This window comes from Trachypithecus francoisi, unplaced genomic scaffold (genome assembly GCF_009764315.1).
Source record: "Trachypithecus francoisi isolate TF-2019V2 unplaced genomic scaffold, Tfra_2.0 Lachesis_group4, whole genome shotgun sequence".
Taxonomy (NCBI): domain Eukaryota; kingdom Metazoa; phylum Chordata; class Mammalia; order Primates; family Cercopithecidae; genus Trachypithecus; species Trachypithecus francoisi.
Window position 1 is genome coordinate 62,311,193 of NW_022681469.1, and position 25,034 is coordinate 62,336,226.

The window sequence follows — 25,034 nt, forward strand, 5'->3', positions numbered from 1 at the left end:
AAATATGCACATCCACATAAACACAGAGTTTTCAGAAAGCTCTTTGAAATTCATATGTAGCTTGGAACCTCATTTTTAGAACATGAGGGTGTTTTATATCTTCTGATTCTTCTCAGTATTAGGAAGGCCCTAGATTTTATTCCTCAGTCATTTTACTTACCCATAATAGACTCTTTTCACCTTTTCTTACTTTGCTCTCCCAAATCTTCAACAAGTCCCCAAGACTCCCATAGCCCCTTCTATCTTTACACATAATATCCCCTTCTACTTGGCCAAGAGAAAAGTGGTCATCCATTGTGACTTAAATTTTCTCTACCTGCAAAACTGTCTTTATTTACATCTAATAATATTCCTTCTGTCCCAAGTGAAAGGTTCCAAAATCTTTTCAAAGAAAATCGCATGTCCTCGATCTCTCTCTGTCTGCTTTTTCTGGAATAATCCTTCAACATTCAGACTATATTTTTCTTATTTTCAAATTTCATAGATTTCTGCTTTTCTAGCTATAAGCATGCTTATATGTCCTCCAGTGTCAAAAATAAACAAGAAAGAAAAACATGCTTTAGTAGTACTCCACATTTTCCTTCACTGTCCTACCAAACTTCGTGAAAATCCAGACAAATTTCTTGCCAATGTTTCACTTTCCAATCACTCCTTAACACTGCAGTCTTCATTCTGTTCCAATGCATTCTATTGAATCTATTCTAACAAAAGTAAACCAATGATCCCTAATAGCCAAACACAATGAATTTTGTATTCTTCTTTGAGTCTCTAAAGAATTTGAGAATTCCTTCCTGGATCCCCTTTCTCACTTCTTTGGATCTAATTTTTCTGGAGTTTCTTTCCACATTTTTTAGTTAAAATCCCTAGAGATAAAGATCAGAAACCTGCATTTTTATAAAATGTTATTGGCACTGCTGACAAATAGAAATGATATAGAATGACTGGCCTAAGAGTTAAAGAAAAATAAAACAAAAAAACTATTTGGTTAAATAACAATAATGTAGTACTTCTAGGAAAACAAAAACAAAACCTACTTTAAAAATCACTTGAGAACATTTGTCATGTTCCTCTTCTTGTTATCTAATCATAAGCTCAATATCAAGGTTGAATTAAGAGTTGGAGTATATTACAGTATTTAAAGCTCCAAAATAGATTGGAGCAGCTTTAATTAAAGTTACCAGGACAACCAGAGGGAGACAGAATATGCCACAATTGGAAAGTGTCACCAGAAAAATTTGTTTATTGTAACCTTGATCCTATTTCCTTTGAGCAAAATGCCTAGAGACCTTCATTTACTGGGCAGATCCCCTTGGCTGGCCTGGTTGGTGAACAATGAGACCACTGATTTCATTTACCTCCATCTCTCAGAAGGCCGCACTGGAGGTTGAATTGCTTTGTTGAAAAGCTTTCTCCTGTGAATTGTTCATTAACACTTGCAGATATTTCAGCCTAGTTCAAGCTGAAATGTATGTTCATAATAATGTTAAATGACTGTATCTTTTTTTGCTTCAAAACACTGTTTGATTTGAGACTGCTTAAGAATAATCCAATGATAATAGTCAGATAATCACTGCAGGGAGCCAGTTCCTGAGACACAGATATAGCAAATGTCAGAAAAAAAAAAAAAAGTCATTTAGCAAACACATCTTGGAAATAAAAAATGGTTCAACTTATGAACCATTTTTAGAGGGGAAAAATACTGGATTTTAGACAGAAGTCAAAGTTGAATTCTACCACTACCTCATGCTATCTACACAGTCTCAGATAAGAACATTGGTATTCTAAATTTCCTAATTTATAAAATATGAATGCATAAATGTTTAATGTGTCTACTTCACAGAGTTTCTGTAAGGGCCTAATATATATGAGTCATCAGAATCATAACATGATTTTATATAGTAACAAGCCCCCCCCCCCAAAAAAGCAAAATTGCTATCAAAGAGACAGCAATGAAAATGTTTTGATATCATTTTATCTTTCGGTTCTTTCTAAGGCTGGTAGATGCAGCTGATCAAAACACAAAAGCACAAATGAGTGTAAAATAAAGTTGAAATAAGTAGTTTAGAGTCAAACATATAAACAAAAACAAGATAGCGCATAAGGCAATAAGTTAAATTGACCTTTTAATCAAAAAGATTATAAAAGATAGGATTAACAATTTAATCTTCAAATACATAAAATCCGTGTTCATGTATGCATAATAACAATTATTGCAGATACTAAAAAGCAAAAATTTCACCCCAAAACCCTCCAGTTTTTAATTTCCTTTTTTCAAAAACCTGAATTATCAAAGACTGTTAAGTAATTTCTTTAGAAGGCATATAAGAAAACAACCAGTTACATTTATTTTTCTCTCACAGTGTTTACATTTATATTTTCAGAGGTATCTTATGTTTACCGAAGAATAATAAAGGTTTTAAAATTTTTCAAACTCAAATTAAAATGAAAATTGTTTGAATACCATATATTCTCTTTCACTAAATCATTCTTTTGAAAATGGTTAATTGATACAGGATTCACTGAAAAATTAAAAGCCTTCCAGAATATTCTATTATCTAGATCATCCAATTATTCAGCATGGATGAATAGAAGTTTACAAAATACTACTTAGCCATCATTTCTTCCTTGTTATGATTACACACTTCTTTAGGTCAAAGGATGTATTTGTGTAATAACTAGGAATGCAGATCTTGAAGTCAGACACACCTGAATTTGAATTTTACATTCAAATTCACATTCAAATTTCACATTCTTGTTGCTAAAAGTATAGTCTTTGTACCAGGAGCGGAAGCATTACCTTAGGCTTGGTGGCTTATTAGAAATGTACTGTCTCTGTCCAGATTTACTGAATAAAAATCTGCATTTTAACAAGAGTCATGGGTGATCTGCATGCATATTAAAGTTTGACAAGCATTGGCAAACATTACTTATTAGATATATTTCCTTGGGCAAGTTTCAGGAACTCCCAAAGTCCCAGTTTCTTCACTGAAAAATGAGACTAATACTGGTGTCTCTACCACAGTATTATTATGGGAAATAATTCGATGATGCTACTTAGTAACCACTCAATAAAGTCTAACTGGTATTAAATTTTATCATCTACTTTAGATTTGTATATTCATGATGTTTTCCACTATATTTACCTATAAAATTATATTAGTGTCCCACCCAGAAGAAATAAAGCTCCTTTAATCCAGATGTCTCCCTGAGTATAAGCCTACAACAAAAATATAAAGCAAATTAACAATGCCATCTTGCATTCATTTACAATACAATGTAGCATATGTTTTTCCATTAGCCTCAAAATATTTCTCTTTGAAATAATGTTTTCTATTTTTGTGGAATCAAGGAAGTTAAGCAAAGAATTTAGTTTGAAAACAAACATGAATCTGTCTCCCTGAAATAAAATAGAACTATTCTACACTTAATTAGCCATTGTGTCTTCGGTATTCTGTCATCATGTGCCTAAGATATTCTACTGATCCCTCACAAGACTCAAATAATGCACCAGGTGTCTTGAGCTTCCATTCCAAATGAGAAATAAGAAAGTCTCAATAGGATTATACTTTAATTCAATTAAGGCAAGACATACACTATTTCATTCCACAACCTTTTATAAGGGACTATGATGTCCAAATCACCTGCTTCCTATATCCAGAGGAAAAATGTAGACTGATAAAATCAATATAAATCTAATCATTTTCCACTGTCACCTGAATATTAATCACTTCAGTAGATAGCACCTTATTTTTATTAGATAAGTTTTTATTAAAAAACATTTACATAAATAAATGCTTAAAAGTTATATTCTCATCTCCAAAATTGAAGATAATAATGCTTTGAATTTTCCAGTAAAGAAAGTTTATCTTCCTATGGATTACTCAATTATTATTATTTTTATTTATTCATTTATTTATTTTTATTTTTTTGAGACACAGTCTTGCTCTTTCGTGCAGGTTGGAGTGCAGTGGCGTGGTCTCAGCTCACTGCAAACTCTGCCTCCCGCGTTTAAGCAATTCTCCCTGCCTCAGCCTCTGGAGTAGGTGGGATTACAGGCACCTGCCACCACATCCAGCTAATTTTTGTATTTTTAGTAGAGACGGGGTTTCATCATGTTGGCCAGGCTGATCTCGAACTCCTGACCTCAGGTGATCCTCCCAACATGGCTTCCCAAAGTGCTGAGATTACTGGTGTAAATCACTGCATCGGGCCTCAGTTATTATTTTTAATCAAATGTTTCAACTTCTAGCAACATGGCATAACAGAATTTCCAAGTAACATACCTGCTACACTACAACAATATCTTGGATACTTGAAGAAGCATAATATAAAGATTTAGAAGTATCTAAGAAAGCATAGAAAATTTCTGAGGGTCAAGATATTTATAAAACATAGTAAATAAAAAAATCTGAACTCTGAGTATTAAGTAAACAGGAAATTCAGAGTTGTATTGAGACAAATATCCATAAATGTACTGAAATCTATACAATAAGAGGAACCAGGCTGGGCGCAGTGGCTCATGCCTATAATCCCAGCTCTTTGAGAGGCCAAGGCAATAGGATAACTCGAGCCCAGGAGTTAAAGGCTTGCCTGGACAACATAGGGAGACCTCATCTCTACAAAAAATTAAAAAACTAGCCAGGTATGGTGGTACATGCCTGTATAGTCCCAGCTACTTGGAGGGCTGAGATGCAGCAGGTTGAGGCTGCAGTGAGCAGTGATTGTGCACTGCACTCCAGGCTAAGCAATGAAGCGAGACGCTGTCTCAAAAGCAAACAAACAAAGAGTAAGAGGAGCTAAACTGAAGCTCCAGCATTATATTTAACAAAAGATGTATAAGAAGTTTATGAAAAAAAATTGTTAAAGTTTATCAAATGGTGTAAAATACTGCTAAATGAGAGATACTATGTATAAATAGAAAGACAAAATATAATAAAGATATCAATTCTTCTCAATTTGATCTGAGTCAATATAATACAAATCAAAATCCCAGCAGACATGTTCCGGGATAATTATATGCTGAATCTAAAATTTAGATTAACGGTAAAAGTTTAAGAATACTCAAGATTATTCTGAAGAATAAAACAGTGAGGGACTTAGCCTATGTATTTAGTCTGTTCTCACACGGCTAATAAAGACATACCCCAGACTGGATAATTTATAAAGGAAAGAGGTGTAATTGACTCACAGTTCCACACAGCTGGTGACGCCTCACAATCATGGCGGAAGGCAAAGGAGGAGCAAAGTCACATTTTACATGGCAACAGGCAAGAGAACATGTGTAAGGGAATTCCCCTTTATAAAACCATCAGATCGTATGAGACTTATTATCATGGGAGCCACACAGGAAAGACCCGCCCCCATGATTTAATTACCTCCCACCACATCCCTTCCACAACACGTAGGAATTATAGGAGCTACTATCCAAGATGAGATTTGGGTGGGGACACAGCCAAATCACACCAGCCTACTAGATATTGAGCTGGACAACTGGAGTTCACTAGGGGAAGGCAAACTATTTTATAAATGCCCTAGAAAAATTCCTTGGAAAAAATCATTTGAAATGCAGACTGAAATTATATACTCATATAACTTGCAAGTGGACTAAACACATAAATGCAAAAGACAAAGCTTAGAATCATGTAAAATGAAATATATTAAATTATGTGTATAACCTCAGGGTAGGCAAGGATTTCTTAAAGAAAACATTCTACAATACTAATAATTAAAAGAAATGTTGACTTTGCAATAAAATTAAGAATTTATCTCATCAAAATCACAATAAAGGCAACGGACAAGGCACACACTTGAAAAAGATGTTTGGGTCATATATAACTAAAATGAATTAGCATCAGGAATACATAACCTACAAATCAATATTTTAAATTACAAAATTTTCACTGAAGAGGAAACAATAAAGGTAAACGAATATACAGCAAAATGTCTCCTTCATTAGTGACAAGCAGAGGTATCATTTACACCCATTTGATTGCCTATAATTAAGAAGTGTAACACTTTCACATGTTGGCCAGAATATGTATCAATGTGGGCTCATATACAACTAGTGAAGGTCTGAACTGATACGATTATTTTGGAAAACAATTGTCATATTTTATAAAGCTGACTCTGCGAATACACTACAATCTAGCAATTCTACTCTCCTGTATTGACCCTACAGATATTCTTGCACATAAGTTCTATGAGACTTGTTCAAGAAAATTCAGCAGCACTATTCATAATAGCATACATCTGGAATAATCCAAATAATTTACCCACAGAGACGAAATGAAGGAATTGAGATACATCCTCATAAAATGATATTTAACTGAATAAGATGAATTAAATCTAAGTGCAAACATACATATAAATCATACAAACATAATATTGATGGAGAAAACCAAGTAGCTGAAGACTACATACAGTGTGACATGAATTTGATAATGCTAAAAAGTAAGCAAACTAAAGAATAACTTGTTCAGCAAAACATTTTTGAGGAGGGAAACTATTTTTAAAAAGAAAAAAATGATAACTTGAATATCTAGCATTTTGGCCACCTCTAGCAGAGAGGAAGGGTGATGGAATAAGAGACTATACAACTAAAGAGGATGATAATATTCTGGGTTTTATGTTGTGTAAACATGTTCAATTATTATTATCTATCATGATGTACATATGGATTTAAACATGTTCAATTATTATTACCTATCATGATAAACATGGATTTAAACATGTTCAACTTATTATGTATCATGATGTACATATGGATACATATAATCAATTAAACATATATTATTAAAATATAATAGTAATATAAAATCAAATTACAAATATTTAGGGTTTGCAACTAAACCATAATATCTCATCTTTTATGAACATATCAGATGAACACAGTTACTAAGAAGAAGAACGCATACCAAAGAAAACCCCTCAATAGGGCATGAAAATTAAATAATAGATAAGTAAGGAAAATAATAAAATGAGCAGATCCGATTTAAACTCACCACCAGGGCTTTAGATCTGTTGCTTAGAAGTTTCTCAATATCCCTGGCTGCAATTTCTACCAGCTGGCGTGCATTATTTGGTTCCACAGTATACAAATCTTGATATTTCTCATAAATCTATGTGAAAGAAAAAAAAGACAATAAGAACAATAGTTACTTATTTGGCTTACAAGTTCCCATTAGAATGTATTTAAAACTATAAACAACTGATTAGAAACACCACCCTGTTCTTCCTTTATATTGATCTTTTTGGAGTTTGAGTGTGTCAGGAAAAAATATGTAAATATAAATTTGCTCTAAGACCACTAGCTTGCCAAAATAGAGGTTATGTTAACAGGTTGTAAAACATCTTGTACCACAATTGTTTGTACACGCAATTTTGAAGCTTGATGCTGCACTCTCCAATCTCGAAACTGGGTATTATCTGTCATCAGCATCGTAAGAGAAAGGGTAGTTATCCTAGACAACAGAAGGCGAAGTGGAGCATGGGAGGTCAAACCTGGAGGAGTATGGAAAACAAAGGTAGGAGGAAGGGTTGTGTGCTACAGAATGGAGAGAGAGAATACATATAAAGTCCTTGCCCATGTTCATCTAGATAACAAGAGGAGCTTTAGGGACAGTTCACATATATAGAGGAGATGAAGGTCATTAAGGTTTTGGTTAGAACTGTAATGGTGTATTTATTTTTTATTATCAAAGTAAATGCTGCTGTTAGTTTTTAATCACTGAATTAAAGCACACTGAAATTAAGCTAGGTGCCAAAAGAAAAATTTGACTACCTTTCTGGCTCACCTTATTGTCTATGGAAGGATTTCCCCAGAGTGGCATAAGCTGCACCTGTCTTACACAGCCTGTACACTCTCAGCAGGAGAGGAAGAATTAAAGAAAGGGTGGTTGGAGGGGAAGCAGTCACAGTGTTTGTGGCTGGAGGGCTGAGATGAGAAGGAAATCCCTCATGCATCTAACAGATGGGGTGCACATGCATGACTAAACCATCTTTGAAAGCCAGGACCTGGCAGGTTTTTACTGTCTTATGAGAAGTGAATCCAGGCACATACAGGAACCAGTTCAACCCTGCTTTTTTCTGGCACAACTCCAACATTCTGCTTTACTACCAACAGGTTCTACAGTATGATCCCAGCTGTGCACTGGTAGCACTGGTGCATACTGGCTTCAGATGAACACGGATACATACTAACATTTATTGACTACAGAACATATCAGTTTTACACGGACTTACAATTTTTTATTTGAAACTAAAATTTATTTGAAATTAAAATTAATATTTTGTAAAGATTTAAATTCATTTTTACTCCTAAAAGTGACTCACTCACACTGTGAGGTTTTTCCATACTCATGTGAACTTTGAACTTGTAGGTTTTCACTCAAAGTACTCAAGGCACGTTAATTTAGTGACAAAACCTCCATATTTGGATTCATCCAGGAGTCCTGCATTTTACTAGACTGCTTATGCTTTCTGCTAAGGGGCAGATTATTGAACTCTGTTTTTTTTTTTTTTTTTAAGACCCATGTCATCCATGAAAAACTTCCTCCAATGCAAAGCTTTCTCTTTCATTTCAGACTAAGAGAAGATTCAGGAATACTGATTAATTGATTTGGAGTACAAATAGATAAACTTCAACATCACTTTAATTGATCCAGGATACGTAGTTCTTTGCAGTAAAACCAATAGAGCTAATTGGTGTGAAATGTAGTGTGCATTGTACCATTAATACCTTGTTCATTTCTCTATGCAGTCTAACCTCCTTCCTGTCGTATAGGGAATACAATATGCATAGGTGGAGATTAGTTCAGATGTGCAAACTATACTTCAAGTAATGTCATTTATTAAGTCTCTTCATACATGTGCCAGACATATTAATTATTTGGTGCTTTAAGGAATAAACAGATTGTAAGTCCGCAGAAACAATTTATTTCAAGTATGTATCTTCTCAAATATATAAATTTATATCTCTTAAATTTCCTTTTGGGATAATTTGTAACTACCTAACAGAAACAAGATCTAACTCACAAATAAATGTGAAAAAAATTAAGTCAAGAAGCTTAAGTCTAGAACCCCTAGTGTAAATATCTGGCTGTATTATTTTATATATAAAGCCACAACTGAAATGTTTTCTTTGGTAATATAAATAAATTAAAATTATATAACTCTCCCCCCAAAAAACTAGCTCTTGCTTCTGGTTCCAAAGACTACAATCATCTTTGTTGTCATGAGAGCTATTGCAAAGCTCTCCTGATATATGTTTAGTAAATAATTTTCAGAATAGAAAGTTTCATATGGAGTTTTATGATCACACAATATATTTTCATAATATGTGTATATTTCCAACTCTTTCCATCACTAAGACATATTTCTACAATATTTCATGTATTAATATTTCAAACACATCTTGAGGTATCTTTTCCTCTTCTTCAGCTTACTGTTTTGTAAATAATTATCTGCTTTGCCATTTTATCCAATTTCTTTCTTGAAGGAAAAATAGCACGGTGGAAATAATATGAGTTTTTGGCACCAGACAGAGTTACATTTCAATCATGTCAACTCTTCACATGCTGTGCAATACTGGCCTTCGTTTTTTCTCTACTAGAAAGAATGTAGCATATAGAGAGGGTTCAAAGCAGTATGCTTTTCCTCCTGATACACTCATATGCTTTAGTTTTCCTACAGTTCAAGTTCTCCTGCTGCCATCCTGAGGTAAGTCTTAACAAAAAGAATACTTGTCACCTGTACATTCTTCCTTTCCTACAATCTTAACCAACTAGCTTTAATGTACTTCCATTGTAACGTTCAAAGACCAAGTTTCTCTGTGATGACAACATAGATTATGGTTTGTGAGACAGGCAGAAAAACCATAATCTACGTTCTAAATATCGTTGTTCTAATTAACATAATATGTTAATTATGCTAATTAGCTATGTTAACATAATCTATGTTCTAAGTCACTTTGCTCTAATTAGGTCCACAGTTCCAAGATAATCATCACAATTATACATTTTAAAATAACTTCAAATGTAATATCTAAAAACTGATATTACTCAATGATATAATTGCTTAACAAAATTCCTAAAGAAACCTCTTGGAAATCATAATACAGATGCCCCAGAAATATTTCCTCAAAACTAAATATGCTTCCAAGCTTTTAGATGACCTAAATTTAAAAAAAAAAAATTTATTAAAAAAAAAAAAAAGATTTTTAGAGGCAGGTCTCACTATATTGCCCAGGCTGGGGTGCAACGGCTATTCACAGAGGCAATCATCCTAGCCCTCCTGGCCTCAGGTGATCCTCCCATGTCAGCCTTCCAAGTAGTTGGAACTACAGGTGCATGCCACTGCACCCAGCTATATCATTATTAGCAATCAATTTAGGCAGCTACTCTATATCACTTTTAGGTGTTTCATATACATTATATTATTTATTCACTTTAAGAAATCTATAATATACATTTAATTAACCATTGTATTAGTGAGAACAATGGGATTCAGGCTGTAGAATATCTGGAGGGAGTCTGAATCGCACTTCATCATAAAAGAGCAAACCAATGCCCAGAGCAGCCGAAGGTGAATGGTAAAATGTGGCATATTTAGGCAAAATGAATCTGCAATGCCACTCTATGCCCTGAATCTTGCTTGGCTTCAGCAGGATGTGGAAATTTAAGAAAGCTCTTTGAAATGAGCAAGAAAGGAACAAGGGTCAGCATGTCTGCTAGGAGATAGGCTCTGCCCACGATCAAATAAATTCTAATGCAGAAGCTGAGAGATGGAAAGCGGGAAGCAGATGCCCGGCTGAAGGATAATGGTAAAGAATCAACTAGAGCTGAGGAGCCCTAAGCAGGTTGAGAAGATTGGCCAAGTTCTAAGTAGCAGTCAAGTTCACTATCTATATCAAGAGAACAAAAGCAAGCAAATACACCAGATATCTTGTCATATAAGTTTCTCCCTACACCCAGGCACTGAGAAACAAAGTAAAGAAGATTAGAGAAATATCAAAAAAGAGTTAAAACTTACTAAATCCTTAGTTGGCCACAAAAGGTTGTTTTGATCTGAAAGAGGCTAACCTTCAAGTGATGAAATTAATTTTTCCCACTCCTAGGGAAGAGAATGGCAGCTCATAAGCAAGTTAAGTTCCCTAAAGAGAAACAGTCAAATTTCTGCATATTAAATCTTAGGTAGGTAAATTTTGACAACCCCATCTCCCAATACTTGCACGTGTACTTTCGTTCCATGGAAATTGGCTTGGACAAGCAATCAAGATTTCTGCCATATCCACAGACATCTTTCTGAGGGATGCTTTCCCTTTGACAGTCCCTGATGAAATAGGAGCTCCCTTACATATGGCTAGAAATATTCTAATGTATGGCCTTGTCCTTGACTTCTAACCAATTATATCAGGAATTTTATCAGACCTGCAAGCAGTTAACTTCTGAGGCAATGGCATGTAAAGAGCCAGATACAAAAGACCTGTATAAATAAACACACTGAACCAATCAGATGCTCTTACCACAGGATGACAGTTGGATGAAATAGCATGGATCAAAGGTTTAGTAGAAGTGGAACTGAAAAGACTAGTGGGAGGAAAACAGTATTCAGATCTACTGAGCAATTTAAGTGGTGGTTATGACAGACAGAAGAATGGCTTCCCAAACATCCATATCCTAATCCCCAGAACCTGTTAATATGTTGTTATATAGCAAAAGGGAATTAAATTTGCAGATAGAATTAAATTTACTAATCAGCTGGTCTTAAAAGAAGATTACCCTAGATAGTCAGAGTTAGCCAGTGGAATCACAAAGGTCCTTAAAAATGGAAGAGGAAGATGTGACTTAGGAAGAGTAAACCAGAGAAATGGCAGCACGAGAAGAAATCAGGCCAACACTGCTGGCTTTGAAGACCAAGGGAAGGAGAAATGAGCCACAGAAAGGACTTCTCATCTCCAGAATTGTAAGATAATGAATCTGCATTGTGTTAAACCAATAAGTTTTTAGTCATCTGTCACCATAGCAATAGAAGACTAACATAATGTGTTGCGGGAAGTCAGGGACCCCGAACGGAGGGACCGGCTGAAGCCACAGCAGAAGAACATAAATTGTAAAGATTTCAAGGACATTTATTAGTTCCCCAAATTAATACTTTTATAATTTCTTATGCCTGTCTTTACTGCAATCTCTGAACATAAATTATGAAGATTTCATGGACACTTATCACTTCCCAAATCAATACCATTGTGATTTCCTATGCCTGTCTTTAATCTCTTAATCCCATCATCTTCATAAGCTGAGGAGGATGTATATTGCCTCAGGACCCTGTGATGATTGCGTTAACTGCACAAATTGTTTGCAGAGCACCTGGGCACCTTGAAAAAAGAACAGGATAACAGCAATGTTCAGGGAACAAGGGAGATGAGAGTTTGGATTCTGACTGTCGGTGAGCCAGACAGAACAGAGCCATATTTCTCTTCTTTCAAAGGCAAATAGGAGAAATATCGCTGAATTCTTTTTCTCAGCAAGGAACATCTCTGAGAAAGAGAATGCGCCCTGAGGGTAGGCCTATAAATGGCCCCTTGGGGGCAGCTGTCTTTTACAGTCAAAGCCGAAGGGATGAAATAAGCCCCAGTCTCCCATAGCGCTCCCAGGCTTATTAGGATGAGGAAATCCCTGCCTAATATTTTGGTCAGACAAGTTGTCTGCTCTCAAACCTGTCTCCTGATAAGATGTTATCAATGACAATGCATGCCCAAAACTTCATTAGCAATTTTAATTTCGCCCCATCCTGTGGTCCTGTGATCTTGCCCTGTCTCCACTTGCTTTGTGATATTTTATTACCTTGAGAAGTATGTGATCTCTGTGACCCACACCTTATTCATACACTCCCTCCCCTTTTGAAAATCATTAATAAAAACTTGCTGGTTTTACAGTTTGGGGAGCATCACGGAATCCGCCGACATGTGATGTCTCCCCCGGACGTGTGATGTCTCCCCCGGACACACAGCTTTAAAATCTCTCTTTTGTACTCTTTCCCTTTATTTCTTAAACCAGCCGAGATGCTTAGGAAAATTGAAAAGAACCCACGTTAACTATTGGGGGCAGGTTCTCTCGATAATAAAGAGTTAGCTATGAAGAGTTCCCAGCAGAGTCAACAATGATAGCTTCTGAGGCTGCCTTGCCTCTGAACTGCCCTTCCTTGGAACAAATTATTTTCTAAATAACTTGAGTTCTTGCTGAAAGCCAGGTTCCTCCTGAGTTTGCTTAAATTAGCTAGTTTTTTTTTTTTTTTTTTAATAGGATCTCACTATGTTGTCCAGGCTGTTCTTGAACTCTTGAGCTCAAGCAATCTCCTTTCTCAGCCTCCCAAAGTGCTGGAATTACAGGCGTGAGCCACAGCACCCAGCCTATTTTTTTTTAAATGAGTAGGTCAACAATATACTTCCTGAGTGATTCACTGTTCCTAATAATGAAAAATTCTAACAGAACTGCATGTCTGAAGTTGTGATTAACAGTATTTATTAATTATTAGTTTGCATTTTCACTTCATTTATCATTAGATTCTGATGAATATGAAAGATGAGCTCCATTGTGAGCAACATACAATTTCCATTAGGCATCAGGATATAATGAAATTAGTTCAAGGATACCCATTGTTACCTTCACAATTGTGTGATGTTCTAAGAAGAAAGATGACAGAAAAGCTAAAAATATCAAAATGAACATACATTGTATAAAACTGTACACAAACTGGATAAATAAATATCACCCTACCTCAAAATAATGAGAATTGGGATTAAAAGAAAGTGTTACATTATATTTCCCACCATCATTCTAATTCCACTGTCTGTTGGATAACAGGAGTAAATTCAGTATCTTCAATACTAATGAAGGCAAGAAAAGTGATTCATTGTCACCTCTGCTGCTTCAGATACCCACAAAATCAATTTCACTTAATTTTAGTTGAATTTTGCAACGTGGGATGGTTTGTCTGTGGGTTATACTTTTTTTTTTCCTTTATTAAGTATTCCTTGGGCTTTTGAACTACTTGTTCCCTAGCAACTAAGAATGTCTTCTTTCTAAAGGGTGTATTAACACAAAAGAATGATATAATGTTATTTCTTGGTCACTTTCAAGGATCAAAGTTCCCTTAACTAAACAAATACTAATGCAATATTTTTATATATCATAAGTATCTTTTTTCTTTATTTGTCATAAGTCTCCTAATCATCTAAGCTGGTCATCACATAGAAATGTTGAGAAATGTGAAGATTCCTTCATCTAAGGTAAAGAGTAACTAGTGACTGGAGATCTGAATCGATGTTAGAATATGCTTTTAACAACAACAAAGACAATACCAACAAAACCTCCTTTTCTCCTATGAAAATTAGTTGAGTTTTAACAAAATGAATTTTGCCATAAAAATTATGTAATCATTTCTAATTAGTCCCTGATCTCTTCAACCTCTTCCTTCCCTTTGATTAAAATAATAAATGATGTCATCTCCTAAATAAAAGTCAGGCTTTTAAAATGTCTTACTCTTTAGCATATTGTCAATTGTGTTTAGGGCTGCTGTGTAAATAACTAATGCAAATACCAACTGCTAAAATGTATTAATTCATCTTAGTGTGTGTGCATTTATGAAACCATAGGTAATCATTTTACAAGATGCATGATATTGTATTAATGTCATTTTTAAAAATCACATTTGATTCCCTGCATCTTCACTCTAAGTAAATTATGGCCTTTTTTTCCTTTCCCTATAACCTAGCTTTTTGAATTGGGACACTACCTTTGAAATTTTTTATGACTTGATATTTCTATTGTGCTACTTTTAAGCACATGTGAACATCAAACATATATAATTTATATAACTGTCATATTTATTGTGTATTTTCTATTCCCCTTCACCAGAAGGTAAATTTCAGGAAGACAAAGATTTTTGTCTGTTTTGTTCACTGGTATATAACCAGTGCATAGCACAGTGACTGGCACGATCAATAATGAGTGCATGAATTAGTGAACGGATACTGATTCTGTGTCAGGCTTTGCTGGGAATGTAACTTCCCTGTATTTTTATAATTTATAAAACAACTTCTTCCCTGTATTTTAAAATCAACATTTATTTTAAGCCTAAAAAAAAGACTAAGATACTATGCAGTTACATAATAGACTACAAATACAACACTGATACAATAATTAAATTCCAACAATAGAATACACAAAATAAGGTAGTGATCAGTGTGAGGAAGAATATGAGTGTTCCAATGAAGAGACATAGAAATGCATGCTGTCAGAACTCCCAGAAATTAAGATCAAAAAGGCTGCAACAGTCACATAAATGAAACTACAGCCATGTTTTGGAGGAAAAGTGATTCAGTAAGGGATGAAAGAGATCAGAATGTGTGTAATACAAGGAGTTATGGGAAAATAGAGTGAAAGGCAAATTGAGACATAATTATGAAGGATGATAAAAGGATATTGGTTTATATCTTATTCTCTAGTCTACCCAACCTATTTTAGACTAGTAAACCACCTAGCTCAGAACTTCTAGTGGCTATCACAGCAATCAGTGCATAGGAAGAATCTGAATTATAAATTTGTTCACTATAAACACAATCCAAATATATATATATACACACACACACAGGCAATTATATACATGCCACATACATATACACACACATATAAATACATAATTTGCTCATATCTTCAAATTTATAGTGCATACTTTTCCATGATAACTATATCAAACTGGCATTCTAATACCCAACTCACGAGTCTCCCTAGCTACTCTATTCTTTCTATTTGCTGTGATACAGCTTCTTAGCTAGGACTATAACATTTCAAATGGAGCATCGTCTTTAGAAGGATATTTAGGAAGAATGAAGTCACAATTGGTGAGCGTTCTGCAGCACACAATGCTACTTGCCCTAGCTCCTATTAACAAGAACATGATGGTGACACTTCCAAGCAATATATTAAAGAAGGAAGAAAGAAAAGAACAAGTGACGATTGTAAACAGGCCACTTAATTTTCTCCATATTATACATAGGAACGGGTGATTATATTTAACCAGAAATGCAGGTTGTCCCTTGAACAGAAAAACTAAACTACAACAAAGATGAAAGAATTTTCAGTTTTTAGGATAAAGGTGTTTGGCACAAAAAGTAAATTGTAAGTTCATGTTTAAGAATACCTAGATTCAAAACAAGGAAAACATTAACATACATAAATAACAGAAACTCTCTACCTGTTTTGTTGTTGTTTTTTTTTAATTCCAGAGGTAATTTATTAACCTAGCCTCTCTTTTTCCATATCTGAAGCTATATATAAATTGTAATTTGAGTATATACTTTGACCAGAAAATTCATACGCAATTAAAAGTGAAAAAGATCATACTAAATTCATTAAAACGAAATTTAAAAATAATTAACCATAGGCTGAGTGAGCTGCCTGTTTAATGTCTCTAACCCCAAACGACCTAAATTCATTTCACTGCCAGTAAAATAATTTTTCAAAGCAGCCTGGTTTTAATTTGCCCATAACTGTCATACCTTATTAACAAATGGCTTTTCTAAAGCAAAACTGATACCTACCAATGCTGATATACAATTTTACAAATATATATTCATTTAAAGAATTTCATACACTCAGATTCTTCAGTTCTTCTTGAGCAGTTTTTCAACCTTAGTACAATTGACATTTTACAGGTAATTCTCTGTTGTGAAGGGATGTCTCATGCACTGTAGGATGTTTAAAAGCCTCATTGCCCTCTATACCAAGACTATGCAAGTAGCAACCACCCCATGCCCCCAGTTATGATAATCACAAGTATTTCCAAAGATTGCCAAATATATGCCAAGGCACAAAACAGCCCCTGGCTGAGAACCACTGCACTAAATACATGTTTAGAGAAATAATAAATAATAACATATCCCTCAAATACTAGCATAATTTCAGGATGTTAATTAACGGTTGGAAGAGAATGGTAAGGTAAAAGAAAAAACATTTTAATATCTTTTGAGAAAATATTGAAAGTCACCCTAAAATTAGAAATCCCCTGAGTTTATTCTGTGTCTTTGAAAATTAATGTAATTAACCACTGTTCAAACAAAAATAGCTTCTTACTTAAAAATCTCCAGTGCAGCAGGGAGGCGGGGGGAGGATGATGGTGAAAGGAATCCATACTCTCTGCACTCGTTGTAGTGCTATATTCTGCAGTCAAAATAGATTTCTTTCCACTTATGACAAAAAGAGCAAATCCAGAGTGTAAGATAATTTTAAATTGCCTACATCATTATGGTGCTGATTTAGTTATAGCACTTAATTGCTGAGGGAAGTAAGGCAACTTTGAATAAAAGCAAAACATATGGAATTAATAATAAATTGCTATATTTGTTTATTTAAAGTGAGAAAGCACATAACTTCCTTACAATTGTATATTGCCTTTTACCCTCAAAACAACTGGGTAAAGGGAATTCTAATATCTGATATTCTAATACAGCTTCTTTCAGCACTCCCGGACTTGAAGATTTCCAATCCTCCTTGTTGCCTGCGCATCTTGCTGATTCCCTAGTCAGGATCACCAATGATTAATTGTGTTCTGTTTTTGAGTATCTCCCTTTGTAAATATATTAAACTCTCTGCCACCTAGAAAAAGAATATTCTATTTACATGACATGACATGACCACAATGTCAAAGAATAAGCATTAGTTTGAATTACTAATGAAAAGAAATTATTCACTCAGAACGCTTATGTAAATACTATCTTAATTGAGAGTGCTGAATGCTCAATATTTATACACATTTCATATTTACATCTTTGAGTAGCATATTGAAATGTAAAGGTATTGGTTTTGAAACTTTCACTTAATAAATCATTAACAACGAATCAAAAGCCAGGAAGTTCTACGGCAATGCCACTGCAGAATAAGCCTACCTTCAAAATTAAGCTTCCAGGAAAAAGTTAATCAACATATTATTCTAAATATATTTGCAGATGCTATCCTAAAATTTGAGAAAGTCAGACAGTTTGCCTTTAAGAAGAAAGCTTCATAACGACAATGTGACATGCACCATTTCAAATGGCAATGGTAAACATTTCATTAACTTTAAAACATTGTTTTCAGGAATATTAAGACTATTTAATTTTTTTAAATGTTATCTATTCATAAATATGTGATGATCAGCCTTGCCATTTGCCAGTGCAGTAGCTAAAGGAGTGTGTGTGTGTGTGTGTGTGTGTGTTTAGAAATAATAAAATATATTTCAAAATATTCTGTAATAAAATACATATATATTTTTCTAAATTTGGGGATTGTTTTCCTATTTTTCTGTCTATAATGTTTTAAATGTGTAAATACAGCTTCTATCTCTATTAATATAGCTTTAATACATTTTTATATATTCAGATAATAATACATACAAGTGAAGACTGCTCTTGTCCTCCACTATTGGTTCTGTCCCCTTCCATTGTGACAGAATTTTAGTGGGGCACACGGCTGTTCAGTAAAAGCCTCCACTTCTTTGACACATTTTGAGTTAGATGTGACTAAATTCTAACCACTGGAATGTGAGCAAAACGTCTTACTCTTAAGTGACTGGATATCTTCTCTCCAAATCTCTTTCCCTTTACATGACAACTGGGAAATAAAAGAAACTGGAAGAATAATTTTGTATCCAGGCATGGAAGCCACACGCTAAGGATGGCAAAGTCACCCTGCCAGCCCTCGACAGCTTACCTCTCAACTGCTATGTGACAGAAAAATACATGTTTAGCCTGTACCTTTGTCATACTGGCCCAGCCTGTGTACCCCAACGTCACCAAGTAATACGACAAATGAATGACATTTGTTGAGCTCTCAGTATATGTCAATAAATAATTTATATGGATTGTATCATTAATCCCAACAACTCCATGAGATTAAATATCTTGGCTAGATCCTAAAGCTGGCAATTGGCAGAACCAAGGTAAAATAGCCTTAGGGATTTTTCAGAGGGATATGCTATAATACTCCATTTGAAATATTATGTGTTTTCTTCAGTTAGAAGACCATAAAGAAAAAAAGTCAGTGAAAATTTACTTTCTGTATCATTCTTAGCAATTATCTCAATGGATATACAAACCATTCCTGTGGTATCAACAGAAATGGGAGGTTTTAAATTATGAATGTATATTACATGTTAAAATTTCCCTCCACTCTTTTCTTTTTGAAAAAAAAAATCAAATGGAAATATCATGAGTAGGTAATTGTTGCTTGCAGAGCTTTGGTTTCTTATAATTTATATCTTTTATGAAAAGAGCATTAGCATAATCAGATATACTGACCTTGTTTACATGGGGATCTGCTTATTTTTTCAAGGTACAAGTAAGGACAAAAAATGCTATTAACATATGTTCTAAAGCATACAAGAAAGTGTTTCAAATTTCAGTGTTGCATTCTATTTAATAGTTGTGTAACCTAAAACAAAATTTTAACCTTCCCTCAATTATTTTACCCACCTTGTAGATGAGCATATACAACTGATGGACATATGTATTCTCCAAATGGTTCAGTCATGGAATAATCTAATAAAAGACATCTGAAAAGTCTAATGCATCAGGGACAATAGTCCTAAGCAACCCTATTCACTCTTGATCTTTAACAGAAGACAGGCAGGTAACCTGGGAAAAATCTCACATTTGTAAAGTTGAAGCACTGAATGTATTCAATAATATTAGCAACTTTCTGTGGGCTACTATTTTAGGATACAATAAAGCAATTTTCACAAAATTGCAAAACTATATTACTATTTTATTTTATTTTTGAGACAGGGTCTCACTCTGAAGCCGAGGTTGGAGTACAGTGGTACAATCACAAAAAAATATATTACTTTAGCTATGGTACCTGTGTTGGTTCTTGGCCTTCACGTAAAAAGCTAATTGTACCCTGTGAAGTCAGTAAAAAATGAATGTAATTTGTAATTTGAAGAACCTTCATTTCTACAATATTAAATTTCAACCTGGAGCCCTGCTAAACTCCTGTGTTTATTCAACTTCTGGCCCTTGCCATGTATCCAACACCCCCAATCTCAGCTCAAAGTTCACTCTAAACTCTGACATTCTTCCTCAAAAGGAATGAGGCAATATGGAATCATTTGTCTGTGTAAGATGACACTCTTTGTGTGCCCTAGTACTTAAATTCTTTTTCCAATAATGAATTCTGCTCTAACACTCCTCCCATCACCCCAGTTACCTAACATATTATTCATTAATTTGGAATTTTTCTGTCACCGTAATGAGGTATGTATCCCATAAACAGAAAATTAGAGAGATTTTCTTTCATCTTTTCCATTCTATTTTGTTATGTTAATTCAGACAGAGTCATTGATTCATTCATCAATAGCTATACTCTTCTTAGTAATCTATTCTTCATAAAGCATAATAGAAACCAGTTAGACTTCTTTTTGGTTAATGAGTCATTGCAAAAAAGCAGATTCAGAAAGAAAAGTTTCACATATTAACACCACAAGGAACAATGAGGCCAGCCAAGCAAGTTGTTTTTTGAGGCTGGGGAAGCACTCACAGAGTAAGGGAGATGCTCCCAAGAGCATCTCATTTTTAATCTCCACCTGTTGATAAAGACAGTCATGTAACTTCTCATCAGAACCTGTAATTTCTTTATTTTCTCATTATGATTAAATAAAATCTTTGCTCTCAATTTAAATAGTGTCCAAATGAAAATTAACAAAGATTTGGTGGTGCTTCCATAAACTCCATGACTTTCATAGAGGCTCACTTACTACCTACACACTTTCATATTCTAATATAGCTTCCCACGGTGAATCACTACAGATCCCAAGCATCGGCACACAGTAACTCTCAAGTTTCTTTGCACCATCAGTAATCGAGATTTGTTTTTATCAACAGAGTGTCAGTTCTCTGAGGAGAGGAATACTGTGTCTTTGTTTATCCTTGGCAGCCTGCACAGTGTCTGGGACATATTACCTGCTCAACATAATACACTGACTAGAATTAAATCTGATCATTGTTATTCGCAGGGAACACCTTTCATTTCCAAACATATTCCTCTTATCTCACAGACACTTAGGTTTGTTCAATACACTCTAGAGTTGTTTTATAAGGAGATTCTGGTATAATTTTTTGAAGTATGTATGTATGTGGTTTCCTTAAGAATTTCTATTAATACATGAAGTAACCACACATTCCATTTCCTCATACATATTTGCATGATAAATGGTCATATATGATACATCAAGCTGCTTTTATACCACTTTATCTCGTTGACTCATCACATTTTTGGAAAATAAAAGGCCTCATTTCATCACTAACAACACAAGATGAGAATACTTTCAAATGTATTATTTACATTGAAATGAAAGTAGTGAGGCCCTTAAAAAGTGACATTTAATTTTTAATAAATCTTACAGAACCTATACATGTAAATGCTCTTACCCATGGAAAATAATCTAGTTAAGATGCCATACAAATATTTATATACTGCTGTCACTCAAACATCGTTTTAGAGTGACTTTCATAGCCAATTCATAAGTCACAAGAAAAATCATCTTTTATAGAGTCTCCTTATCTTGCACCAAAACCATTATTACTGATCTCAATGACTAACTCTAATCTCTAGACATGCCTGTAAACACTTTTCAAATAATTTTTACCCTCAAAGAATGAAGATATGTTTTCACTGAGGATATTCAAAAGAATCCATCACAGGAGTTCAAGTCACCACTGTATGAGGGATTATTAAATATATTCTGAAGAATGGAAACATTATAATAGTAAGTACATGACTTCCCTATTTAAATTTACGGAGAGCATACATGACATGCAGACTCATTTAAGTGAAACCTACGTATCGACTGCAAAGTGTACTGAGAAAGTTTCCTTAGTTTTTAAGGATGGCATTTCTTGTTCACAGTAACTAGCAGTACCAAAGGTTTCTCTCAGAATTTCACCACCAGACCCACATGAGAAATCACATCCCATTTGTAATATAGAGATACAGTTTCCTAGAAGACAAAACTGCATTTGAAGTAATGAAAAGATTAAGAAATCTCCTCAGTGGATTTTACTCACATCAACAAGCTGATTGACTCCACTTGCTGTTTTTGCCAGTGTGACAAGGTCTTCTTGCATCTTATCCACCCATGATTTGATACTGCAGAAATCAGAAAAGATTATGTTCTATCAGATCTCTGGCAAGTAAAAGTCACACGCTGATATTTTATATCCATGCTGCAGATAATTCATTAAAATGCCCTTAAATTATTCTCCCTCTTAGTACCGGCTATGTCCACCCTTCCACTCCAGCTTTAAATTGCAAAAGCACTGAACCTTTAGTGTGCAGGCTTTCAGGATGCTGAAATGCCTCCAAATCAAAAGAGGAAAATGACATTGATGTCTTGTCCAATGAGAGTAAACGATTTGCTTATTTTGTATTAAAATTCCATTAACTAGCTATTAAACATTCTAAACTCCAAACTTCATCTTTTAGCTTACAAGTCTTCTGAATATAACAGTAAGATTATACTAAATGCAGACATTTGTAAAATGCAAGAATAATTCCACCAGCCAGGTAGAACATTCATTCAACAATTTGATGCATTCCCTTCTAGTCTTTTAAAATTCCTTCACATAGTTGAAAGTATGTTATATAAAATTCATATATCTTTCAGCTTTATGTCATACGATATGTACTTTCCCATGGCATTACAAACATTTTGCAAACATTTTATTTTTAATGGCCACTTAATGTTCCATTATCTCTATATTCCATAATATACTTGACCATCCTCCTTTTTAAAGGGAAATTTAAGATATCATCAGCTTTTAACCACTACATACTACACTACCACAAATATCTTAGAGCATGAAGCTTAAGAATATTTTACTTCCAGCCCGGGCATGGTGGCTTACGCCTGTAATCCTAGCATTTTGGGAGGCTGAGGTGGGTGGATCACGAGGTCAGGAGATTGAGACCATCCTGCCTAACACGGTGAAACCCTGTCTCTACTAAAAATACAAAAAATTAGACAGGCGTTGTGGCCGGGCGCCTGTAGTCCCAACTACTCGGGAGGCTGAGGCAGGAGAATGGCATGAATCTGGGAGGTGGAGCTTGTAGTGAGCCCAGATCATGCCACTGCTCTCCAGCCTGGGCGACAGAGCGAGACCCATCTCAAAAAAAAAAAAAAAAAGAATATTTCCTTAGCTAGGCTGTTAGATTTGGAATTACTAGATCCAATTAGATTTGGAATTACTGGATCCAAGTAATTACTGGAATTACTAGATCCAAATTTTAAAGCAGTAGTTTTGATCATTACAATTATGATTGAAGGATTTAAGTTCAAATCTTTTTCAGGTATACAATGCACATCTTAGATGACCATTATGCAATGGACATCTTAAAATATGAGCTATGGATGTCAGGATATTTTAGAAGACCCTAAATCCATGTTCTATATCACTTTTTCCTTGTATTAGAGATATTACCAAATAGAACCACAAAATCTTCCCCATTCATATTAAAATCATTTAATTTGTATTCCTCCATATATTTCACTTATTCTTCCTCAGGTTGTAGACCTAAAGTGTGTATTCCTTTTTGCCAAGGCAAGTACAAAGAAACATTAGTAAGCTACTAAGAATGCTAGATGATTTATATTTGAATTTGAACTTTTCTCTAGATATCTATGTATAATTTCAATCATGGAGATTTAACTGTGTACGTCTTCTCTTCCTTAGGGAAGAATTCCAGTAGTATAAATATAATTTTTTAAATATAAATATAAGTAGTATAAATATTTTCTTCAGATAAATTTAAATATAACAAAATAAATATCGAATAAAAGTATGACATGGAAAAGAGATTTAAATGACATGGAAGAGAGCATTTAAAGAATGATGAGCAGATAAGAGGAAGAAAAAAATGGAAAGTCAGTTATAGAAAAGGATGAAATGCCTTAGACGAAAACACAGAGGCTTGACTGACACACGAAACAAACTAGTTACTAAGTGAAATACATTAAAACTAGGAATACTTTAGCACATACGAAAATAAGGAAGAATATTTATTGAATCACGCTGTATGAACAGGATAGAAAAAAGGTAAATGAATATCAAGAAACAAAAAACAAATAAAAGAGAGTAAGGCGTAAAATAGAGAAAAATTGTTATAATAATATTTTAACTAGTGCTACTTATTTGCTGGTGCCTATATTTGAAAAATATTATAAGTAAATACTCTTAGTAAATACAGTTGTGCCCCATTTTTATATTAAATACAAAAATTACAGTAGGGTACAGGTAGGAGCAAAAACCATTGATACAATAATTTCCTAATTTAGATGAGACTATCTCATTTCTCTAAGCAGGTGATGAACAAGTACTAGAATCTAGAGAAAATGAGTCATCTCTTCTCAAATATAATTTCCAACACTGACAAATAGTAAGAATGTTATACATCCCTTTAGCTCGAAACTGAGAGGCAAAGAATACATATGTAAAGAAGTGAATTTAACTCATCCCTGAATTCTGATTTATACTAAACTGATGCAAAACATGCATTCTAACTTGTCACAAGTGCACTGTCACTACCAATGTTCATTGAGGTGAACCTACTTTGGCTGAAAAGCAATTCAGAACCCATCCAGTCTTCCCTACCCCACTGACAAGCTGTTAGGAACACTTTATAGGAACAAGGATTATTTTTTATAAATATGAGGTGTTAACCTGGTTTTCTGAAATACTTAGGCACTCAGGCTTTCAACCTGGAATTAAAAGGTTATAAAAAATAGAAAATAAGGAAAGGCCCCATTCATCATGAAAGTAAAAAATTACTCAAGTGAAAACACTCACATGAGCAAAAAATTTTTATCAGTCTTTCTCTTTCTTGGTAAATTGTCAAGCACAAATATGTAATCACTAAGCACTATTTTATTAAATTTATACAGAAGACACTATAAAATTTGGGGGAAATTACAGAGGATACAGCTTTTTCATGTAATAAGCAACTCAC

The 25,034-nt window shown here is 34.2% G+C and overlaps 1 protein-coding gene across 3 annotated transcripts in view; it reads right to left on the reverse strand.

Moving 5' to 3' along the window:
* Positions 1 to 25,034, reverse strand: part of CACNA2D1 (calcium voltage-gated channel auxiliary subunit alpha2delta 1) — a 526,258-nt gene that overhangs the window by 400,645 nt on the left and 100,579 nt on the right. For all 3 annotated transcript variants that reach the window (XM_033192867.1, XM_033192869.1, XM_033192868.1), the window contains exons 2-3: positions 22,097 to 22,178; positions 7,002 to 7,118 (exon numbers count right to left, since the gene is read on the reverse strand). In XM_033192867.1, the coding sequence (XP_033048758.1) occupies positions 7,002 to 7,118; positions 22,097 to 22,178 (199 nt within the window). The remainder of the gene's footprint in view (positions 1 to 7,001; positions 7,119 to 22,096; positions 22,179 to 25,034) is intronic.